The 24765-nt window shown below is 38.5% G+C and overlaps 1 protein-coding gene across 4 annotated transcripts in view; it reads left to right on the plus strand.

Annotated features, from left to right (window-relative positions):
* The window catches only part of SLC44A5 (solute carrier family 44 member 5), a 349362-nt gene that overhangs the window by 160495 nt on the left and 164102 nt on the right, over positions 1-24765 (plus strand). For 3 of the 4 annotated variants that reach the window (XM_035018252.1, XM_035018255.1, XM_035018256.1), the window contains exon 2: positions 2865-2900. The exons of the other annotated variant lie outside the window; for it this stretch is intronic. In XM_035018252.1, coding sequence (XP_034874143.1) covers positions 2865-2900 — 36 coding nt within the window. The remainder of the gene's footprint in view (positions 1-2864; positions 2901-24765) is intronic. 4 annotated transcript variants of the gene reach the window in all.

The raw sequence follows: 24765 nt of genomic DNA on the forward strand, positions 1-24765 counted from the left end.
TTCTTCTTCTTCTTCTTCTTCTTCTTCTTCTTCTTCTTCTTCTTCTTCTCCTTTTCCTTCTCCTTCTTCTTTTAAAAATTTACTTATTTATTTGAGAGAGAGAGAGAGAGTCGGGGAGGGGTAAAGGAAGAGGGAGAGAGAGAATCCCCAGCAGACTCCCCGCTGAGCACAGAGCCCAATGCAGGGTGCTATCCCATGACCCTAAGACCATGACCTGAGACGAAATCAAGAGGTGGACCTCTATCCAACTGAGCCACTCAGGCACACCTGGTTCTTTTTAATAAGATTCCAGACTGACACAGCAAGAACATGATCTCACCAATTTCCAACCTGGCTCCACTCACTGCTACTCCCTCCTCCATCCCTAACTCCAACCAATCTTTATCGCCTTACGTACCTTTCAAGCAAGAAGGACTAAAGGGAATAAAGGTGGTAAAAGGCACAGCAATCAGACTGTAGTCCAGTAGTTCCCATCTCCAACTATATATAGATGTCACAGCACTAGACATAAGTAGCAGCATGCATATCCAGGAGCTCATCTCATTTGAGATTCCAGTCTTCCCAGCTATTACCAGGGTCAAAATAATTTGACTTTGGTGTTTGTATACACCATATGGCAGTCTGCATGATATATGAATGTTCTCACAACTTTCTCACAGCTTTTGAAAAAAACATAAGGTTACATAGAAAGCTGGCTCAACCATCTTATGAATTGATCACACCAAAAGAGAAAAAGAGAGAGAGAGAGAACTTGGATCTTTTAACTCATTGCAAATTCTAGGAAGAAGGAGTCAAAATTATATTGTATGATAGCCAGTTTGGGTAATGGGAGACCAGCACCTAGGTCCTGCTTTGTTTGTTTGCTTTTTTTTTTTTTTTTAACACTAAGACTATGCAAACTTGGTACTTTCAACACTCTGATTTTCCATATTCCTTATCTGTAAAATGAGAATAATTACACTTATGGTGTATAGTTGCTGAGGATTTAACTATGTCTGTAAAGCATCTATAGTACAGTGAGTAGCCAGTTCCCTTCTTCATCTGCTGGGACTGAGATTACTGCTCTGCTTCCTGCCCTACCCAGCACCGATTCCAGTGGGCCTGAGCCTACAGATGGGAGTTCATTAGTATATAAAACTGGAGGAGTTGGGGAAGATCAGAGTAGGGAGCTTGAGGCAGAGGCTAAGCCCTTATCGTATGAGCTTGCATTTGATTAGAACCGTACACTCTTGGGCCGTTTACAAAAACCACTGTGATGTGATTTTTAAAATATAGCTACAGACCTCAAATTTGTTGTTTTTTATTATTTTTGGCATATGAAAGGCAAGTCTAGTTACTTAGGGCCCAGGAACAGGAATGAAGCAGTTGATAATTGGGTTTTAACATAATTTTCTCTCTCAAGTACCCAGCCTTGAACATACATGATTTTAAGTCTAATAAAAACAGTGAGAGATGGCCATTCTTACCACATTTGGGAGGCTTTATTTGGCTTTTCAAATGTTGACTCTGAAACCTATATGCTCCTGAGGCAAAAGCTGGGAAATGAGATAATGCTTATCATTCTAAGGAATCTGGTCCAGAATTGCTATTTTAAAGGGGATGTGGTAGGGGATGAGGGGAGTGTCCTAAAAACTTTATGAATAATCTTTATTTTTGTGATATATTTGCTAGTATCAGAGGCTGGAAATTGTACTGGTTATGAGTGGACATGGGAGCTACATAAATCTAAGTTTGAATTTCAGATCCATTGCTTACTAGCAGGGTGGTGACTCTAAGCAAAGATCAGACCCTGAGGTTCACATTGCTTCTGGGAACCTCAGCTTTTCATTTTTAGAGGAGAATTGATTATTATGACTACAGCAAGGGATGCTGTGAATATTAAAAGAAATATGTAGATGAAACATGGCACCTAGTGCACAGTAAGTGTTCAAAATTGGTTGCTATTTTAATTATCATTATCTTTCCCAAGTGAACACAGTTTACAAATGCTCACTTTCCCTAGAGTCTTTATCCCAATTCTGACTCTCCATGATTTACTATTGTTAGATTGATGAGAAGCATCGATGCTTAGACCAAGTGTTGTAATTTCTGCCCATTGGCTCTATAGTGGGAATTCTTTTTTAATGGCTTGACAAGCATGATAAAGTACCAGGGAATGGAGTGTTCATAGAAAGTATTAATGTTTTTGTTTCAATATGTATGGGATTATTTGAGCAGTAAAACCTTAGTGTGCTATCATTGTTCATTATGGAACTGGCCATATCCACCCCCCCAAAAAAACCCCATAAATTGTATCTTCCAAATTGGATAGGCTACGTTAATAATTATCATGTGCAAGCTACCATTAAAGCAAAAGGTCACGTGTAATGTGGTTCAAGTGTGGCGGCAGAATTCGAATTACATCCTTTTTCTCTAGTCTGTACTGGTTATTCTGTGTGTAATTGAGAGTATTTAATGTATGTTAAGTTTTTCATGACTAATGCATCTTCTGAGGTCAAAGCAGAAACATAAAGTGAAAGTAAACAAAGCGTCTTATTTCTTGGTGCTGAATTATTCTGAGACTGTGCATATCACCTGGTACAGGGCGTGGATGAAAATGGAAGAGTTAACAGCTTTATTCCCCCACCCCAAACTTCTTACCTCCAGTAACTTCGTGCAACTTTTTTTGGACTTCCTAAGATTAAATGCTCATGATTGGTGCCTTTGGGTATTAAGTATCTGTTCAGCTAGTCTGACTGACCTTATATTATTCTGTGTTTAAAGTCTAAGAACTATAATTTTTATGTCAGAGAGAGATGGGTATGAAGCTTCAGAATCACCAATCCCACAAATAAAGATTTATTTGCCTTTTGTGTTTTTCCTAGAACTACCAGAAACTTTCTTAGACCACGAGACCTATGGTAAGTCATAGTCTGAGTGTTAAGTGGTAAGTTAGTCTAAGAATTCTTCATGACAGTCTGTCATTTAAGAAATACATGATGCTTTCAAAATCTAGGAACACCTAAATATTTGGTTGATAAAGACTAATTGCTGATGGCTTATTTGGTCCTTCTTTCAAGTGGCTGATTTCTTCCTCCTGAAGGGATTTCCTCTCTTTCGAGTTATAAAAAAAAATCCTTCAGGAAGAACATCATATAGCTGCTGATGCTTCATTAACCCAGGCCACCCCATACATCTTGCTTTCTTCCCATCCTTGAATCTCAGCTTATGACCTTGACGCATGTGTCTTATTTAAATCTCTCTTTCTAATAAGGATCTCTGTTGTCAGGCTTCTTGGCTGTTTCATGACACTATATCTTACCCAGTCCTCTTTTTGTGACTCTTGGCTCACCCCTCAGCCAGCCTCTTAGAGTTGAGTCTTGCTACTCAAAGTATGGTCTGTGGACCAACAGCAGGGGCATCGCCTGGGAGCTCCTCTAGAAAGGCAGAATCTCAGGCCCCACCCCAGTCTTACAGAATCAGAATCTGCATTTTCACAAGATCCTCAAGTCATTCATGCAAATGAAAATTTGAGCAGCACTGGTTTCAAGAGTTGTTCTTCCTTGATGTGCTCTCATTGCTCCTGAGATATACAAATAAGTACTTTTCTGCTGTGACTTCCAACAGTACTTGGATCCCAAATCCTCAACTGAAAGGGCTATCACATATGCACTTTCCTATCTCTATTCTCAAAGACTCTTTATCGATGCTTGTTAGGTTTCATTGTACCTAGGTAAATATTCTAAGGTTTGTTCTTACATGTATAATAGCACTTTATAGTCTTCAAAGTTTCTTCACACAGATTTTATTTCATCACATATGATCCTATAAGGTGGAAATGTAGGTAATGTAATCATTTGTAGAAGCTGTTTTGTAAATTTCCATTTGTGATTTTCTAACCTTAGGGGTAGAAAATATATCAGCAGATACATTTTTTCCTATTTTGGAAAAAAATAGAAGTCAAGTCTTTTGGGCTATCAGAGTTATTTTAACTCAAAATGTATCATGATTCAAAATGATGTTTTATTGCTCAATATGATCAGTTATATTTTTATTCATAAACCTTGTCTTAATGAGGATAAAGTTATTAGGATTATAATAAAATCATCATCTTTCTGACAAGATTCTTGAGATAAATGAGCCAAAGAAGAATAAACACTCCACTTCTGATATAATAGACTAAGGAGAGAGGGACCACAGAGCACTGCTTCTGCTAGGATGAAAGGAGGAATAGGAGTTTTCAAAGAAAGGGAAAAACTCCAATGTAGAGTATTGCCTTGAGACCCTTTGCAATTTCCATCCTCCCAGAGAAGATATATCTAGGGAGACTCACTGCTGAACCATGGTCCAGGAGGGACTGTTTGTTTTGCATCCCCTGATAGTGCAGCTATATTAGAGGAAACACCTCCAGATCCTAAGAGTGTTACCCCCAGGAGTTGAGGGCACGTGAATTGTATGCCATTTTGTCTTTTCTCTTTGACCTATTCACTCAACATTTACACTTCTTTTTAAGAGTCTTCTGTTAAAGAAAGCTTAACTGTGTTTGATAACGTAGGTGAGCTTGGGAGAATTGGACTACTGTTGAGGTTAGCCCATAGAAAACATTCTTCAGCAGCCTCCTGTTCCAAAGAAGCTGAGACCCAGAGAAGCTGGTGACTTTACCCCATGGGCTCTGCCTCCTCTGCTCTCACAAGGAAGGGGAATCCTTGTCCTCTCTGAGGCTAGTAGCTCCTCGAGGACCTTGCTATGAAATTGTCCCATGTCACTCTTCCACCATTCCCACCTACATACAAACATGCCTAAATATCAGCCCTGTGAGAAAAACTGGTGAAGCCTCCATTGACCCTTTTATCATCTTCCACATACCATTCTATTTCTTTGCTTTTTCTCGTAGAAACTCCTTACTAGAGTGTCTTGAGGCGCTGACTCCACTTTCTTCTCTCCTATTCTCTCATTACCCCACACCAACTGGAATTGTATCTGCACTACTTCTGGGAAACACCTTTTTACCCACATTTCTGAGAACATCTCTCTTGCTCCTCCAGTGGAGAATTATTCTCTTTCTCACCTTATCCTCCTTCAGCACATGTAGCCACTCTCTTTTCTGCAACATTTTCTTCTGCTTCCATGATACCACACTCTTCTGGTTTTCCTCCTTTCTCTCTCATGTCTCCTGTTCCTCTGCCCAATCTCTAACATTTAGAGTCTGAATGTTGGAGAACCCCTAGGGTGCATTTTCTCTTTTTGTATTCTTCTAGGTGATTTCATCTTGTCCCATAGTTTTAAAGACCATAAACATGCTGTTTACTTCTAAATTAATTTTTTTAAGTTTTATTTTATTATGTTATGTTAGTCACCATACAATACATCATTAGTTTTTGATGTAGTGATCCACGCTTCTTAGTTTTCATATAACACCCAGTGCTCCATGCAGTACGTGCCCTCCTTAATACCCATCACTGGGTTAAACCATCCCCCCCCTTCTAAAACCCTCAGTTTGTTTCTCAGAGTCCATAGTCTCTCATGGTTCATCTCTCTGATTTCCCCCCGTTCATTTTTCCCTTCCTTCTCCTAATGTCATCCATGCTATTCCTTATGTTCCACAAATAAGTGAAACCATATGATAATTGACTTTCTCTGCTTGACTTATTTCACTTAGCATAATTTCCTCCAGTCCCATCCATGTTGATGTAAAAGTTGGGTATTCATCTTTTCTGATGGCTGAGTACTATTCCATTGTATATATGGACCACATCTTCTTTATCCATTCATCTGTTGAAGGGCATCTCGGCTCTTTCCACAGTTTGGCTATTTCAGACATTGCTTCTATGAACATTGGGGTGCATATGGCCCTTCTTTTCACTACATCTGTGTCCTTGGGGTAAATACCTAGTAGTGCAATTGCTCAATCGTAGGGTAGCTCTATTTTTAATTTTTTGAAGCACATCCACATTGTTTTCCAAAGTAGCTGTACCAACTTACATTCCCACCAACAGTGTAAGAGGGTTCCCCTTTCTCCACAACCTCTCCAACATTTGTTATTTCTTGCCCTGTCAACTTTCCCATTCTAACTGGTGTAAGGTGGTATCTCCATGTGGTTTTAATTTGAATTTCCCTGATGGCTAATGATGATGAACATTGTTTCATGTGTCTGTTAGCCATTTGAATGTCTTCTTAAGAGAAGTGTCTGTTCATGTCTTCTGCCCATTTTTTGACTTGATTATTTGTTTTTTGGGTGTTGAGTTTGAGAAGTTCTTTATAGATCTTGGATACCAGCCCTTTATCTGTAGTGTCATTTGCAAATATCTTCTCCCATTCTGTGGTTTGCCTCTTTGTTTTGTTGACTGTTTCCTTTGCTGTGCAGAAGCTTTTTATCTTGATGAAGTCCCAAAAGTTCATTTTTGCTTTTGTTTCACTAGCTTTTGGAGATGTATCTTGAAAGAAGTAGCTGTGGCCAATTTCAAAGAGGTTATTGCCTATGTTCTCCTCTAGGATTTTGATGGATTCTTGTCTCACATTGAGGTCTTTCATCCATTTTGAGTTTATCTTTGTGTGTGGTGTTAGAGAATGGTCGAGTTTCATCCTTCTGCATGTGGCTGTCCAATTTTCCCAGCACCATTTATTGAAGAGACTGTCTTTTTTCCATTGCCTATTTTTTCCTGCTTTGTCGAAGATTATTTGACCAAAGAGTTGAGGGTCCATATCTGGGCTCTCTACTCTGTTCCATTGGTCTATATGTCTGTTTTTGTGCCAGTACCATGCTGTCTTGGTGATCACGGCTTTGTAATATAGCTTGAAATCAGGCAACGTGATGCCCCCAGCTTTGTTTTTCTTTTTCAACATCTCCTTGATGATTCGGGGTCTTTTCTGACTCCATACAAATTTTAGGATTGTTTGTTCCAGCACTTTGAAAAATCTCATTGGAATTTTGATCAGGATGGCATTGAAGGTATAGATTGCTCTGGGTAGCATAGACATTTTAACAATGTTTATTCTTCTGATCCATGAGCATGGAATGTTTTTCCATCTTTTTGTGTCTTCTTCAATTTCTTTCATGAGTGTTCTGTAGTTCCTAGAGTATAGATCCTTTATCTCTTTGGTTAGGTTTATTCCAAGGTATCTTACGGTTTTTGGTGCTATTGTAAATGGAATCGTTTCTCTAATTTCTCTTTCTACAGTTGCATTGTTAGTGTATAAGAAAGCAACTGATTTCTGTGCATTGATTTTGTATCCTGCCACATTACTGAATTGCTGTATGAGTTCTAGTAATTTGGGGGTGGAGTCTTTTGGGTTTTCCACACAAAGTATCATGTCATCTGTGAAGAGAGAGAGAGTTTGACTTCTTCTTTGCCAATTTAAATACCTTTTATTTCTTTTTGTTGTCTGATTGCTGTTGCTAGGACTTCTAGTACTATGTTGAACAATAGTGGAGAGAGTGGGCATCCTTGTCATGTTCCTGATCTTAAGGGAAAGGCTCTCAGCTTTTCCCCATTGAGGATGATATTCGCTGTGGGTTTTTCATAGATGGATTTTATGAACTTGAGGAATGTTCCCTCTATCCCTGTACTCTGAAGAGTTTTAATCAGGAAAGGATGCTGTATTTTGTCAAATGCCTTTTCTGCATCAATTGAGAGGACCATATGGTTCTTCTCTCTCCTCTTATTAATGTGTTCTATCACATTGATTGATTTGCGAATGTTGAACCACCCTTGGATCCCGGGGATCAATCCCAGTTGGTTGTGGTGGGTGATCCTTTTAACGTACTGTTGGATCCTGTTAGCTAGGATTTTGTTGAGATTTTTGGAATCCATATTCATCAGGGATATCATTCTGAAATTCTCCTTTTTGATGGGGTCTTTGCCTGGTTTGGGGATCAAGGCAATGCTTGTCTCATAGAATGAGTCTGGAAGCTTTCCTTCTGTTTCTATTTTTGGAAACAGCTTCAGGAGAATAGGTATTATTTCTTCTTTGAATGTTTGGTAGAATTCCCCAGGGAATCCATCAGGCCCTGGACTCTTGTTTCTTGGGAGGTTTTTTTTTATTTTTTAATTTTATTTATTTATTTATTTGACAGAGAGAGACATAGCGAGAGCAGGAACACAAGCAGGGGGAGTGGGAGAGGGAGAAGCAGGCTTCCCGCAGAGCAGGGAGCCCAATGTGGGACTCGATCCCAGGACCCTGGGATCATGACCTGAGCCGAAGGGAGATGCTTAACGACTGAGCCACCCAGGTGCCCCTCTTGGGAGGTTTTTGATCACTGCTTCAATCTCATTACTGGTTATTGGCCTATTCAGGTTGTCAATTTCTTCTTGTTTCAGTCTTGGTAGTTTATAGGTTTCTAGGAAGGCATCCATTTCTTCCAGGTTGCTTAATTTATTAGCATATGGTTGTTGATAATAATTTCTAATAATTGTTTCTATTTCCTTGGTGTTAGTCGTGATCTCTCCCCTTTCATTCATAATCTATTAATTTGGGTCCTTTCTCTTTTCTTTTGGATAAGTCTGGCCAGTGGTTTATCGATCTTATTAATACTTTCAAAGAATCAGCTTCTAGTTTTGTTGATCTGATCTACTGTGTTTCTGGTTTCTAATTCATTGATCTCTGCTCTAATCTTAATTATTTCTCTTCTAATGCATGGCTTAGGCATCGTTTGTTGCTTTTTCTCTAGTTCTTTAAGGTGTAGAGTTAGTTGCTGAATTTGGGATTTTTCTATTTTTTGAGTGAGAATTGGACGGCTATGTATTTCCCCCTTAGGACTGCCTTTGCAGTATCCCATAGGTTTTGGACCAATGTTTTTGTTCTCATTGGTTTCCATGAATTGTTTAAGTTCTTCTTTGATTTTCTGGTTGACCCAAACATTCTTTTTTTTTTTTTTTTTTTTTTTTAGACAGAGAGCATGAGAGGGAGGAGGGTCAGAGGGAGAAGCAGACTCCCCGCCGAGCAGGGAGCCCGATGCAGAACTCGATCCCGGGACTCCAGGATCATGACCTGAGCTGAAGGCAGTCGCTTAACCAACCGAGCCACCCAGGCGCCCCGACCCAAACATTCTTGAGCAGAGTGATCTTTAGCTTCCCAGTGTTTGCATTTCTACCAAATTTTTTCTTGTGATTGAGTACCAATTTTAAAGCATTATGGTGTGAGAATATGCAGGGAATAATCTCAATCTTTTGGTATCGGTTGAGACCTGATTTGTGACCCAGTTTTGGTCTATTCTGGAGAAAGTTCCATGTGTGCTTGAGAAGAATGAGTATTCTGTTGTTTTAGGGTGGAATGTTCTGTATATATCTATGATGTCCATCTGGTCCAGTATGTCATTCAAAACTGTTGTTTCTTTGTTGATTTTCTGCTTAGATGATCTATCTATCGCTGAGAGTGGAGTGTTGAGGTCTCCTACTATTAATGTATTGTTATCAATAGGACTCTTTATTTTGGTTAACAGTTGGCTTATGTAGATGACTGCTCCCATGTTGGGGGCATAGATATTTACAATTGTTAGATCTTCTTGTTGGATAGACCCTTTAAGAATGATATAGTGTCCTTCTGTGTCTCTAACTACAGTCTTTAGTTTAAAATCTGTCTGATATAAGAATTGCTACCCCAGCTTTCTTCTGAGGTCCGTTGGCATGGAAGATGGACCTCCATCCTATCACTTTCAGTCTGGATGTATCTTTAGGTTCAAAATGTGTCTCTTGTAGATAGCATATGATTGGGTCCTGTCTTTTTATCCAATCTGCAACCCTGTGCCATTTTATGGGAGCATTTAGGCCATTCACATTGAGAGTGATTATTGAAAGATATGAATTTATTGTCATCATGTTGCCTGTGAAGACCTTGTTTTTATAGATTGTCCCTATAAATTTCTGTTCTATATAACTCTTGGGGTCTTTCTCCTTTTATAGAACCCCCCTTAATATTTCTTGCAGGGCTGGCTTAGTGTTCACATATTCTTTCTGCCAGTCTTGGAAGCTCTGCATCTCTCTATCCATTCTAAATGACAGCCTTCTTGGACAAAGTATTGTTGGCTGCATGTTCTTCTTGTTTAGTACCCTGAATATGTCTTGTCAGCCTTTTCTGGCTTGCCAGGTCTCTGTGGATAGGTCTGACATTATTCTGATGTTCCTCCCTCTGTACCTAAGGAATCTCTTCCCCCTAACTGCCCTTAAGATGGTTTCTTCATTCTAAGATTTGCAAGTTTTACTATTACATGCCAGGGTGTTGGCCTGTTTTCCTTGATCTTGGGAGGGGTCATCTCTGCCTCTAGGACACGAATGTTTGTTTCATTCCCCAGATTAGGGAAGTTCTCAGCTACAATTTGCTCAGATATATCTTCTAGTCTTCTCTCTCTCTCCACCCCCTTCGGGATCCCAATAATTCTGCCATTGGAACGCTTCATGGTGTCACTTACTTCTCTGATTCTATTTTCATGGATTCTGAGTTGTTTTTCCCTGGCCTCCTCTTTTCCCTTTTTACCTATTAAATTGTCTTCCAGGTCACTAATTCATTCTTCTGCCTTGCTTACCCTAGCTGTTAGTTTATCTAGATTAGATTGGATCTCATTGATAGCATTTTTAAGTTCTGCCAATTCAGTTTTCATTTCTGCCCTTAGATACTCTTATGTTGTCATTAATTGATTTCTCCATTCTAGCTATTGTCTTCAGAATTGCTAGCCTGAATTCCATCTCTGACATCTTGGTTATATCTGAATCCATTTGTAAATTTGTGGCATAAGTCATAATCTCTGAGTCTTTCAAATATGGGGGTTCCTCCTCCTAGTCATTCTGTTGATGGGTGGTTGAGGGAATGTATAGAGTCCAAATTTTTGACCACAGCCCAAGCAAGATGCACCTGTTTTCTAGGGACCTTAGGGTTGCTGGCCTCTTATTTTCTCAGCCTGTCTTCTAGGGGAGGTGCCTGCCGCACTGTTACTCAGGCAACCCTGTTGCCCTGCCCCCTGTGGCGGGGGATGGGCTCAGTGAAAACCAGTTTTTTGGGGCTTTTGTTCTCTGGTGCTTTTCCTGGCAGCTTTCTGCTTCTCTTCTGAGAGTCAGAGCAGACGAGACCATTTCCAACCCTCTGCCTCAGAGCAGAGAGACCGCAGTCTGTTCTTCAGTGAGCTCTCCAGGCCACACTATCTCCGTTTGTGTCTGTGCTGCTATAAACTGCAGCGTCCTGGGTTGTGCACCCCTCAGCAGTGCTCCCTGTCCCTGCCTCCAGGTCAGGGCACATCTCTGCCCTTTGTGCTTCTATAACTGCCAGCCACCCTCGTTCACATGTACAGCCCCACCATTCCGGGTTTCAGTCCGGGGGCCTGCCCTAAATTCCTTTCCCCACTGCTACTGGTCTGCAAGTCTGTGCCCGGTCCCCAGTGTTGGACGCTATCACTCACCGGTGGTGTAGGATCCCGACAGCTCAGCTCCCTCCCGCTGCCGTTTATCCTCCAATATCTGGCCTCAGAATCACGGCTCCCTGCTTTGCACCTCAAAACCAAATGCCTGTGACATTCTGTTTGTAGAGATCCAGATCTATCTTCTTACATCTCAGGCTGATTTTGTGGGTGTTCAGAGTGGTTTGGTAGATATCCAGCTAAATTCTGGGGACCGGTTGGAATAGAGTCCCCTACTCCTCTGCCATTTTTTCCCCTCATACTCTTAAATGTATATGTCTGGCCCCAATTTCTCTATCTTGCTCTAGGCTCATTAATTCAGCTTCACGTCCCACCAAATCTGCTGTCTACCTATCTTCCATCCCTAGTCTTCTAGTCTTACCATCTCCACTGCATCACTTCATTCAAACAACCATCCTTTGCCCTTAGATACTTACAATAGTGTCCTCATTGGTTTTTATGCTTTAGCTATTGCACTAAACACAGATATGCTTTCTTTAACATTAGTCCACTCTCCACAGAAGAATCTGTTTATAACTACACTTCTGTTTTCAAAATCAGTAGTGAACTGAGCAAATAACCAACTGCTTTTTAAATTTTTGAAGCACAAATACTAATGAGTTAATATTACTTTTTTCCTCTAATCACACTTTATTTAATATACCAATTTAGTCAGTTTTAAAATTCTTAGTACATAAATATAGGAATCATAAGAGCAAATATTATATTAGCCCAGTGGACAGTGCACTATTTTGGATATTGGTTATTTTGACCTTGCCTTTTTGACCCCTCTAATTTGCTTCTGACATTTTGACCCAATTTAAACCAGAGGATATTTTGGCTGTTTCTGTACACCAACATTTAAATCAGATTTATGCCAACATTAATGAATTTGGATTAGTAAACTATTCTTTTATTTGGTGGGGGAGAGTAAATTCTATTAGTTAATTGATTTCCTAATTTTTTGTATAACATCGTTAAACTATTTATGGTTTTATCCCTTTTTATTCTACTAAGCTTATTTTAATTAGACTACCATATTTTCTGTGTCAATTTTAAAATAAAGATTTGATTCATTGATTATGTTTTTATGTACATTAAGTTTCATCAACTTCATTAAATATTTTTGTGGTCCTAATTCAGTTTTTCCCCATCAAATTTGATATGATTCTTCTATCAATTTTTGGTCAATAAATTTTTACCTTAAGTTTTATTTAGTGCCAATTTTGTTTTTTGTTAGTTATTTCTCTAAAAGTTTAATTTCTTCTAAGGTCAAGTTTTGCATTTTTTACTGTTAATAATATGTGATTATTCAAGCTATTTTTTATTAGAAAAGAAAAAATGCTTCACTATATATATTCTTAGCATTGCTAGTTTTATTTTGTCATTATAATTTCTACTTAATCTAATTTTACTTGTCAGGTTGTATTTTGTGTTAAGTGTCCTCAGGGTCAAAATGCCAGGGTTAAAATACTCTGCTATAATCTTAAATGCTCCTTATTTTTTCTCTTGGACTTTCAGTGTTAGCTAGAGCTGTAACAATTGAAAATTGCTGCTAAAACAGGATTGACTCTAAATAGAAATTCCAGAGAGCCTAGAGGGAGCCCTCAAGAGGGGAGCAAATGTAAATTTAAAGGAAGAGGACATATTTCTTTTTCAGGCAAAACATATTATGTAAAGTTGACTTCTCATTCCCTGGGAAAGAGCTCTTTCCTTACCTTGAAGCTTTTATTTCCCCTTGGCAATCCAAGCTGGCTTTCTCTTTCTGGATAGCACCAGCTGCCTCTTGGCACAAAATATTGCAATCAATTATTCTACATCTGTGTGAACAAGGGCCTTTAGAAGAAGGAATTGACTAAATTATATGGTCTCCTTACACTGTTAAATAGGACACCTTTCATTTTAGTTTTTGATAGTTTGCTTTAAGTAGCTCTAATGTGTATATCTCTCATTAATAAATCTTGAAATGGTTTGGATTTTGCCTGTCTACTCTTCAAAATTATTAAAAACAGATAAAGTTGGGGTACAACATAGGGGAGAGTTAAGATGGCAGAGAAGTAAGGGGACCCTGGGCTTTTCTCCTTCCTCAAACACAGCTGTATTGAGGTCAGATCACTTGGAACACTCAGGAAATCGATATGAGTTTTGGAAGAAGGATCTCCATGATTTGAGGGAGACAACGTGACAGGTGTGAGGTGCATGGAAGTGAACTGGGGGAGAGAAAAACTTCCATGCCACAGAGCAGAGGGAGCCCTTTCTGCAGGGAGAGAAAAGGGAGAGAAAGAGAGAGGAGTTGAGAGAGTACGGTGTTGGGTCTGCACAAGAAAACCTCTCTGCACCACAGACTGGTGAGCGAGCAGATCTGAGTTTCACAGGTTTTGGAAGTGCTCCTGGGAAGAAGGAGGGCGCCAGTGGAGAGTGCACAAGGTGGTGTACAGATCTTCTGGGTCGCACTGGGAGAGAACATTCCTTATTGCCTCTCCAAAGACAAAAGACCCTGCAGGCACCAGCAAATGGCCTTTCATGGGCAGGGGACAGAGGTGCCCACACAAGGTGGATAACTTGGTTGCTCCTTTTCCCAGTGCTACAACATATATTCTGTGCACTGAGCAGTCATGGGACTATTTTCCTGGGACAAAGGACACTAGACACAGCATGGTGGGGAGGCTCTCCTCCAGAAGATGGAGTGGATCCATGTGGTGCTTGGTCCTTTAAGATTTGGAGTTTTGAACCCCAGCTGCGGGCCAAAGATAAAACGCAAGAGAGCTGTGGTGCGAGGAGTGCTGATGGCCCTTGCTTTTCTGTGAGGGCTTCCTGATACCCTGTTCAGGGATGAGAGTCAGGTGGCTCCATTTCCCCCTCACCACCAACACGGTAGGACTTCAGAGAACAACACAGTGGCCCCCAGTGAAGGTGGGAGCTACTTACATCAAACCCTGTGCCTTGGAAGTACATATTTACCAGGGCAATACTGACTCTGAGCCAACGCAGGTGGGCTTTCCCCTTCAGAAGACCAGCACAGGCAGCATACCACATGCACCAAGTCTACTGATCATACAATGCTTCACAGCCTGACCTGCAGTTCTGGTAGAAATGGGACAAAGCTGTATTTTTCTTTCTTTCTTTCTTTTTCTTCTTCTTCTTCCTCCTCTTCTTCTTCCTCTTCTTCCCTTTGGAATCAGGCTTATAGTTTTTTGTTTGTTTGTTAACTTACTTTTTCATTTCGTTTTCTCTTTTTTTGGATCAAGTTTCTTTTTTTCTTTTGTTTCTCTCTCTTTTTTTTTTTTTTTTCCTTTCTTTTTCTTTGGAATCAGGCTTATAGTGTTTTGATTGTAGCTTTGGGTTTTTTTGGTTTTTTTTTCAGTCCTTTTCCTTTTCTCTCTCTTTTTTGGATCAGGCCTTTTCTTTTCTTTTCTTTCTGGGCTTATTTTAACAAATAAAGCAAAACACACCTAGTTAAACGTCCAGACACCCCCACTACAAGCAAGGAGGAAACCTGCAGAGGACTGACCAGTGGGAAAAAGCAGCCAAAACACAAGAGCAGAGTGCACACAGCATACACCAGAGACACTTCCTGAAGTTCCAGGTCCTGGACAGTGTATGATCCCTTTTTAATATACCATTACTCTCAGGTGCAGGAAATATAACAAGCTTTCATAACACACAAAAGACAAAAACTTAGCCAAAATGACAAGACAGAGGAACTGTCCCCAAAAGAATGTTCAGGAAGAAATCACAGCCAGGGACTTGCTCAAAACAGATGAAAGAAATATATCTGAACAAGAATATAGAACAACAGTCGTAAGACTACTAGCTGGGCTTGGAAAAAAGCATAGAAGCTGGGGTGCCTGGTTGGCTTAGTCACTTGAGCATCTGACCCTTGGTTTTGGCTCAGGCCATGATTCATGGGTTGTGGACTCAGGCCCTGCATCAGGCACAATAGGGAGTCTACTTGAGATACTCTCTTCTCCCTTTGCCCCTCCCCTGCTCTCTCTCTCTCAAATAAATAAATAGATCTTAAAAAAAAAAAAGAAAAAAAGCAAAGAGGACGTCAGAGAAACCCTTGTTGCAGAGATAAAGGACCTAAAAATAGGCTGAAATAAAAAAAATGCTACAACTGAGATTCAAAACTGACTGGATATAATCACAATGAGGATTGAAGAAGCAGAGGAGAAGATAGGTGATATAGAAGATATAATTATAGAGAATAATGAAGCTGAAAAGAAGAGGGAAAGAAAACTATTAGATAATAAAGGTAGATGTAGGGAACTCACCAATTTCATAAAGCAAAATAATATCCAAATCATAAGAGTCCCAGAAGAAGAAGAGCAGGAAAAAGGGGCAGAAGGTTTATTTGAACAAATTATAGCTGAGAACTTCCCTAATCTGGGGAAGGAAACAGACATTCAAGTCCAAGAAGCACAGGGAACTCCCCTCAAAATCAACAAAAACAGGTCATCACCATGACATATTATAGTGAAACTCACAAAATACAAAGATTAAGAGAGAATTCTGAAAGCAGCTAGGGATGATAATTCTTAACCTACAAGGGTAGACACATAAGGTTAGCAGCAGATCTGCCCTCAGAGACCTGGAAAGCCAAAAAGGAGTGGAAGGGAATATTCAATGTGCTAAATGGGAAAAATGTGCAGCCAAGAATACCTTATTCAGCAAGGCTGTCATTCAGAATAGAAGGAGAGGTGGAGACTTTCCAAGACAAGCAAAAACTAAAGGAGTTTGTGAACACTAGACCAGCTTTGCAAGAAATATTAAAGGGGACCCTTTGAGTGGAAAGAGAGACCAAAAGCAACAAAGACTAGAAAGGAACAGAGACAATCTACAGCAATTTTAAAGGTAAAACAATGGCACTAAATTCATATCTTTCAATAATTACTCTGGATGTAAGTGGATTAAATGCTCCAATCAAAATACATAGGGTATCAGAATGGATAAAAACTCAAAACCCATCAGTATGCTGCTTATAAGAGACTCATTTTTAACCCAAAGACACCTCTAGTTTGAAAGTGAGGGGGTGGAGAAAAATTTATCATGCTAATGGACATCAAAAGAAAGCTAGAGTAGCCATACTTATATCAGACAAACTAGATTTTAAACCAAAGACTGTAATAAATATGAAGAAGGGCACTATATAATAATAAGAGTGTCTATCCAACACAAAGGTCTAACAATTGTAAATATCTATGCCCCTAACTTGGGAGCAGCTAAATATATAAATCAATTAATAACAAAATTAAAGATAATAATACGGTGAGTAATAGTAAGGAACTTTAACACCCTACTCATGACAGATCATTTAAGTAGAAGATCAACAAGGAAACAAGGGCTTTGAATGACACACTGGAACAGATGGACTTCACAGATATATTCAGAGAATTTCATCCTAAAGCAGCAGAAGAAAAACATTCTTTTCAAGTGCACATGGAACATTCTTCAGAATAGATCACATACTGGGTCACAAATGAGGCTCCCACAGGTACAAAAAGATTAAGATCATGCCATGCATATTTTCAGACCTCAATGCTATGACTCTTGAAATCAACCACAAGAAAAAATTTGGAAAGACCACAAATACATGGAGGTTAAAGAACATCCTACTAAAGAATGAATGGGTTAACCAGGAAATCAAAGAAGAAATAAAAAAATACATGAAAGCAAATGAAAATGAAAACATGACAGTCCAAAACCTTTGGGATGCAGCAAAGATGGTCCTAAGAGGGAACTATATAGCAATACAGGACTTTCTCAAGAAGCAAGAAAAATCTTAAATACACAACCAACTCTTAAAGGCTAAATCCAGCAGGAGAAGGGAAATAATAAAGATTAGATCAGAAATACATGATATAGAAATAAAAAAAAAACACAGTAGAATGGGTCAATGAAATTAAGAGCTGGTTCTTCAAAAGAATTAACAAAATTGATAAACCCCTAGCCAGATTTATCAAAAAGGAAACAGAAAGGACCCAAATAAATAAAATCATGAATGAAAGAGGAGAGATAACAACCAACACTGCAGAAACACAAACAATTATAAGAGAATATTATGAGCAATTATATGCCAACAAATTAGGCAATCTGGAAGAAATGGATAAATTCCTAGAAACATATAAACTACCAAAGCTGAAGCAGGAAGAAATAGAAAATCTGAATGGACCCATAACCAGCAAAGAAACTGAATCAGTAATCAAAAATCTCCCAACAAATGAGAGTCCAGAGCCAGATGGCTACCCAGGGGAATTCTACCAGACATTTAAAGAAGAGTTAATATCTATTCTTCTCAAAATGTTCCAAAAAATAGACATGGAAAGAAAACTTCCAAACTCATTCTATGAGGCCAGCATTACCCTGATTTCAAAACCAGACAAAGACCCTACTATAAAGGAGAATTATAGACCAATATCCTTGATGAACATGGATGCCAAAATTCTCAACAAGATACTAGCAAATTGAATCCAACTGTATATTAAAAGAATTATTCACCACGACCAAGTGGGGTTTATTCTTGGGCTGCAGGGATGGTTCGATATACCCAAATCAAACAAGGTGATACACCACATTAATAAAATGAAGGATAAGAACCATATGGTCTTCTCAATAGATGCAGAAAAAGCACTTGACAAAATACATCATTTCTTGATAAAAACCCTCAAAAAATAGGGATAGGAGGAACATACCTCAACATCATAAAGGCCATATTCGGAAGACCCACAGCTAATATCATCCTCAATGGGGGAAAACCGAGAACATTTCCCCTAAGGTCAGGAACAAGACAGGGATGTCCAGTCTCACCACTGTTGTTCAACATAGTACTGGAAGTCCTAGCCTCAGCAATCAGACAACAAAAAGAAATAAAAGGCATCCAGATTGGTAAGGAGGAAGTCAAACTTTCACTCTTTGTAAATGACATGATAATCTATATAGAAAACCCAAAAGACTCCACTAAAAAGTTGCTAGAACTGATACAGGAATTCAGCAAAGTCACAAGATGTAAAATCAATGTACAGAAGTCTATTGCATTTCTATACACCAATAATAAAGCAGCAGAAAGAGAAACCAAGGAATCAATCCCATTTACAATTGCACCAAAACCAAAAGATACCAGGGAATAAACCTAACCAAAGATGTAAAAGATATATATTCTGAAAACTATAGAACTCTTATGAAAGAAATTGAGGAAGACATAAAGAAATGGAAAAACATTCCATGCTCATGGATTGGAAGAACAAATATTGTTAAAATGTCTATACTACCCAGAGCAATCTACCCATTTAATGTAATCCCTAGCAAAATACCACCAGCATTTTTCACAGAGCTAGAACAAGCAATTCTAAAATTTGTATAAAACCAGAAAAGACCCCAAATAGCCAAAGTAATCTTGAAAAAAGAAAGCAAACCTGGAGGCATCACAATTGACATACAGATGTCTGTTCATGCCTGCTGCCCATTTCCTAAGTGGATTTTTTAATTTTGGGGTGTTGAGTTTGATAAGTTCTTTATAGATCCGGACTTATGAAGCTGTAATCATCAAGACAGTATGGTATCCAAGATCTGTGAAGAACTTATATATATATATATAGAGAGAGAGAGAGAGAGAGAGTCAGAGAAAGACAAATACCATATGATTTCACTCATATGTGGAATTTAAGAAACAAAATAAATGAACACAAAGGAAGGAAAGGAAAAATAAGATAAAGACAGAGAGAGAGGCAAACCATAAGAGACTCTTAAATATAGGGGAAAAATTGGGTGTAGCTGGAGGAGAGGTGGGTGGAGGGATGGGGTAATTTGGTGATGGTCATTAAGGAGGGCACTTGATAAAATGAGCACTGGGTGTTATAGGTAATTGATGAATAACTGAATTCTACCCTTGAAACTAATACTACATTATATGTGAACTAACTTGAATTTAAATAAAATCTTGAAAGAAAATAAACCAGATAAAGTGGTTTTCTAGAATGGAATTCATTTTATTTCCCAAATGTTTCTTATTTTTGAATTTTCTTGAGAATCGGGAAGGCTGATTTTTATGCACTGTAAAAAGCTATCTGGTCTTTGAGTGTGATGATGTGACAACAACAATAACAAAATATTTGTGTATATGGCACTTACTATTTGTTGGATACTATTCTAAATTGTTTTACTTATGCTAATTTACTCAATCTACGAAGGACTCTTTGAAGTTGGTTCTATATTTCTGTTTTATAGATGAGGAAACAGGCATTGAGAAGTTAAGTAAGTTGTGCAAACAAGTGCAATAAAGATCTGACAAACTGTATAAAGTTTTCTACTTTCAAAAGACTTTTCTTGATTAAAAGAAACTCGATTCCCTTCCTTAGGAAATGGGGTGAGCCTGTGATTTCCCATTTACATATCCTTGCTGCCCCTAGATAGATAGAGCATGAAGTTTAAAGTATTTGGTAAAATAACTCCACTTGGTGGGTGGCAACCACGTGCAACAGAGAAACTGAAGTGATTTCTCCATCTCAGACTGAGACCACAGCCCCAATCCACCTACTCATTCCCCTTTCCTAATAGGCCTTTTAGTTTAATTCTTCCCTCTAGCACATGCGTGGTCTTTCATATAACCAACAAAAATGGTCCTATTAATGGACATATTATTAATGTTCCCAAGTGGGACAAACTATATTCAGATGAGATTTATTCAGTTCTCAGTTTCCTGTTACTTAAACAGGGAAATTACATTTTCCCTCCCATTCCTGCTTTTCTGTCTCTGAAAACACTGATCCCTTTCACTAGCCTACTTCATTCCCACTCTGATCCTGTATCAAAGCTTTGGAGTACTACTCAACTTCCTGTTTGATCTCTGCAGGAAACTAAGATACACCTCTGAATTTCCCTTGAATTTTTTTTTTTTAAAGATTGATTTATTTGAGAGGGAGAGAGAGAGAGAAAGTGTGCCTGAGTGGGGGGAGGGGCAGACTCCCTGCTGAGCGCAGAGGGGCAGAGGTGGGGCTCGATTCAGGGACCCATCGGATCACAACCTGAGCGAAACCAAGTGTGCCAACAAATGGACTGGGCCACCCAGGCGCCCTTCCCTTGAATGTTCTGAACACAACCTGTATATGATCTCTACTAAAGTTGCTCGGGTTTCTGCTCCAGAAATTTTATTGCTTCTGTCCCCTCTCTACAGCCTGTGAGACCTAAAATGAAGTGTCCTGGTTCTGCACTTACACCACTTTGGAATAGAACAGTCTGGGTAGGCTGTATCCTGAATTCTCTATCTCTTGATCTTTGGCAGTTATAGGTATTTTTATTCAATGAGCATTTACGCAAGACCCATCATAAGCTAGTTGTTTTAGGGCCTGAGGAATTTGGGGATCCTCTCCAATCCCTTTGTTTCAAGGTTAGGAGGTTGAGCCTCAGAAGACTTAAAGAACTTTTGCCAGGTCACTAAGATTGTTAGTGCTGGGCCGGGATTAGGCTTAGATCTTAGAACCTGGGCTTTTTTGTGTTTTTACTTATAATATGTGTTTTTTGGTTGTACCTAGACTTGCATAATATTCATAAATTTCCCCTAAATCTTAAAAATGTTAACAAATATCCCCTTGCTTTTGTAACCAGATAACAAGGATGCCTTATTATGCAAAATGGATCCAGATCCTTACATTATGTTTCCAATCAGAGACTCATGATACATGTTTGCATATATTTTTTTAAAGATTTTATTTATTTGACAGAGAGAGAGAGAGCACACAAGCAGGGGGAATGTCAGAGGGAGAGGGAAAAGCAGATTCCCTGCCGAGCAGGGAGCCCGATGTGGGACTTGATCCCAGGACTCTGGGATCATAACCTGAGCCAAGGGCAGTTGCTTAACTGACTGAGCCACCCAGGCGCCCCTACATGTTTGCATATTAACAAGAGTTCCCATCCATTTATTTCTCTCTACTTCTATAGCTAATATTTATCACAGTTCAGTGTGCTTTTATAGGCTAGGTTGGGAACAGAACACTTTAGTGAAAGGGCAAGAGATCAAGAATACTTACTCCATATAAATTGTGTGGAAGAGGTCACCTTTAGGCATCTATATACACAAACCCTTGGCCATCTTTGCAATAGGAAACAATGCTTGGGAACATTCTGAATACAAAGAGCCCAGGAATGCTTTCTTTCTTCCTAGAACCAAAGGAAAACCTATAATGTGAATTTTAGGAACTTGACATTCTTTGCCAGGTTACCAGGTCTGGCTTATAAAGCCAGAGAGTGAAGTGTTGACAAATACAATTTTTCTGTTTATTGAAGAACATGTTTCATCCAGTCAGGACCACCCTTAGTGGAAAATAGTTAAGCTACTCAATTTCACTTTTAAACATAGAAGATTTCTTAGCAACTCAGAGCTTGCTGAGAAAACAGAATTGTTTACATGGGAAAGTATGACTGGGCCTTGGGACTATGAGCTGAAAGCAGTAACATGTCCAAGCATTGGGAAAAGTTTAAGCAGAAACCTGGTGTTTGGTTAACCTGGTTCACTTTTATTTTCTACTCTTCTAGTCAAGTTTTATTTTTCCTTAGCTAACTTCTTCAGTTACTGTAAAAGGAAGCTATTTGTTTTTTGTATTGATGAAACAAAAGAATGGCATTTAATTGGAAATGTGAAAAAAGAATGAGTAAATTTTGATTTTGATTTTAAGTAGTAATTTGTGTGCTGAAATTATTATCACAGAATTAAAAATTAACCTCTGTTTGGAGACTGATTTAAATTGTCTTAAAAAATAAATTAATAATATATCCTCAAAATAGAAAGTTCTATCATGGCAGATTCTTTCTGTGAATCACTGTTATCATCTCAATTTTAATCATTGCATTGAAAAAATGAGTAATTATCTTCTCCTTACCTCAGGAATTTCTAAAAGTTTTAATCATCCTTAAAACCAAAAATACAAAAAGTAACATTATTTAAAAATATTTCTGTTACGATACTTAACAGCAGGGTCGGGCTTGGTTAGTACTTGGATGGGAGATTATTTTTTTTACTTGGATGGGAGATTATTTGTTTTATACCAAAGTATGTAAGCAGTAAGAAGGGATGGAATTAATTACTTTTGCTTTCTTTGGATGTCTTCCATAAAACCATAAGAATAAGAAAGATGTGTGCCTGCAGAGAAAGTTTCCATTGGACTGTAGTAATTTAGTATTGTTGACAAATCTTAATGTTCATTTAACTGGTTAGTACATTTAATGTTCCATACAGAAACTTCCATGTCCTGTAATAGATTGTGGCAGAGTGTGGAAATAGTAAACATACAGAACATTCTCATAGTTGCATATATGCCTCAGGGAACGGAATTCCTTTTGACCATAATAGACATTCTTTGGAACACATTTTCAGGACACCAATGCTTGATTTTGAGCATTTGTTTTGAATTTGTGGGTGTGTTGTGTGTGTGTACAGTGTGAGAGAGAGAAGAAGAGCCAAAATTGATCTTATTGTTATATCAAGGTACCCACTTAAAGCAGATTTTAGAAATGCATCTTCCAAAAAACACTGAGTTTATGCCACCTGTTAGAACTGATTAGGATCTACAGAACAAATACTTCCTCAAGTCAGTGACTGTGACAAGACCTTATCCTGATTGGTCAGATAATCTTGTTAAATGTGATACTTAGCAAGACACTTTTTTTTTTTTGATTGGTTACTCCGTCAAATAATTCTGGTAAAGTAAAATTTCTTGCTAATACTGATATTTTATTCTAATACTTGGCTTAGTGATGTGATACCAGCCTGAATAAATATTGACAAAAAATTGTTAGTTATTTGTTAAACTTTTATAAACATAGCTAAATGCTCTTTTGCAAAAATACAAACTAATATATTCCTTGAGCATAGGGAACATGATGTAAAAACGCAATGCAAAAAGTTGCCTTCCATATAATGACCATATTAAACTGAATCTAAAATATATAAGGTATAGCATTAGTACAATTGCTAACAATAATTTAAATGTACCAAACATGGCATGCATGCTAATCAAGCTTCTGCAATTCATAACATTACCCCTGTGCTTCACATATTCACTGCATCTTGATTTACATCGTTTCAAGCATTTTTTTCTAAAGTATGTGTTGAAGAAACTTGACTGCTCAAACATGTCTGTTTTCTATTCTTTATATGTTTACTAAATACTTAAACTATGAATCAGGTACAGTTTCTATTATGAAATAAAGTAACTTATAGAGTAAAAAACTTACCTAAGAAAAAGTGTAGAATTTTTTTTTTTAATTGACATCAAAGAAGTGGACGACTGGAAACAGACTGGTGCAAAAGCCATGTTAAATTTTAAAGGCAAGTTATGGTCCAAAATTTCTGAAGTTCGGAACAAGTTTTCTGGAAGCAATGTGTGACCTATTACTTATTGAATCTTGTTGGTTTTTCTAATGAGGTTTGAGAACAAGGCTAACTTCAGATTAGTAAGAAAGGTAAAACTAGCTGATCTGAACGCATCTTTAACTTAAGCTAGTCATGCCCATATTTACTCATTTTCTCCTTGTATGATTCACTGTCTCCTAACACACTGAATTCCCTCATCCCACATTTTCCTTTCTTCAGCCACTGGGCCCAGTCTCTCACTCATCTCTCAAAGTCCGGCTCAAATGGCCCCTCCTCAATTTAAAGGCCTTCCTGGTTTCCTCAGCGAAATCCCTCCCATTTCCAGAGGCATTTGTTATATTGCCAAGCACTCAGGTCTTCCTGTGGTATGCTGTGCGTGCGCATGCGCATTCCCACTTTTACACTGCGGTGCTCTTGTGAGACTTGTTTCTGACTCATTTTTGTTTCCCTGGTCATGCTTCCCAGTATAAGTGCTCAGTGAAATAAAATCAATTCTGCTTGATACTCAGAGAAAACTGTTCAGAGGTTGAAATCAACTGAAAGAGTTTTTGGTCAGGTTATGTTTGTATTTCAAGGTCTTTCAGTCTGTGAATAGTGTCACAGGTTGCCTGCGCCTCTAAGTTTAAGAGCTCTTAGAGATGGGGCATGTGAAAGAAATTTTAGCCCTGGTGGAGGCTGGAAAAGCACCAGAAGCTAAAGCCAACAAAGGAAGATGTAAAGGTGATCCCTTCTTTTCTTTGAATTCTCACTAAAAAGATAAAAGAAGACAGAGTGGATGGCATGGGTGTGGGGATTAATACTGAGCTGGCTTCTTAGGAAAATAGGAGAAGGGAAAATTTTTCTTGAGAACCTATGATGTGTCAAACATTTTACATGTTATTTACTGTAAAACAGTAATTAATAATGATCATCATCATACTTTCTCATATTCATGGAAATGTCATACTTTCTATAAATGATTTCCCATCATGATCTCATTTGATTTTCCCATCTATGACATGAGTAGTGTATGGGTTATATCCTTCTTTTAACAGAAACT

Source organism: Mirounga leonina, unplaced genomic scaffold (genome assembly GCF_011800145.1).
Source record: "Mirounga leonina isolate KUSES-001 unplaced genomic scaffold, KU_Mleo_1.0 Mir_173, whole genome shotgun sequence".
Taxonomy (NCBI): Eukaryota; Metazoa; Chordata; class Mammalia; order Carnivora; family Phocidae; genus Mirounga; species Mirounga leonina.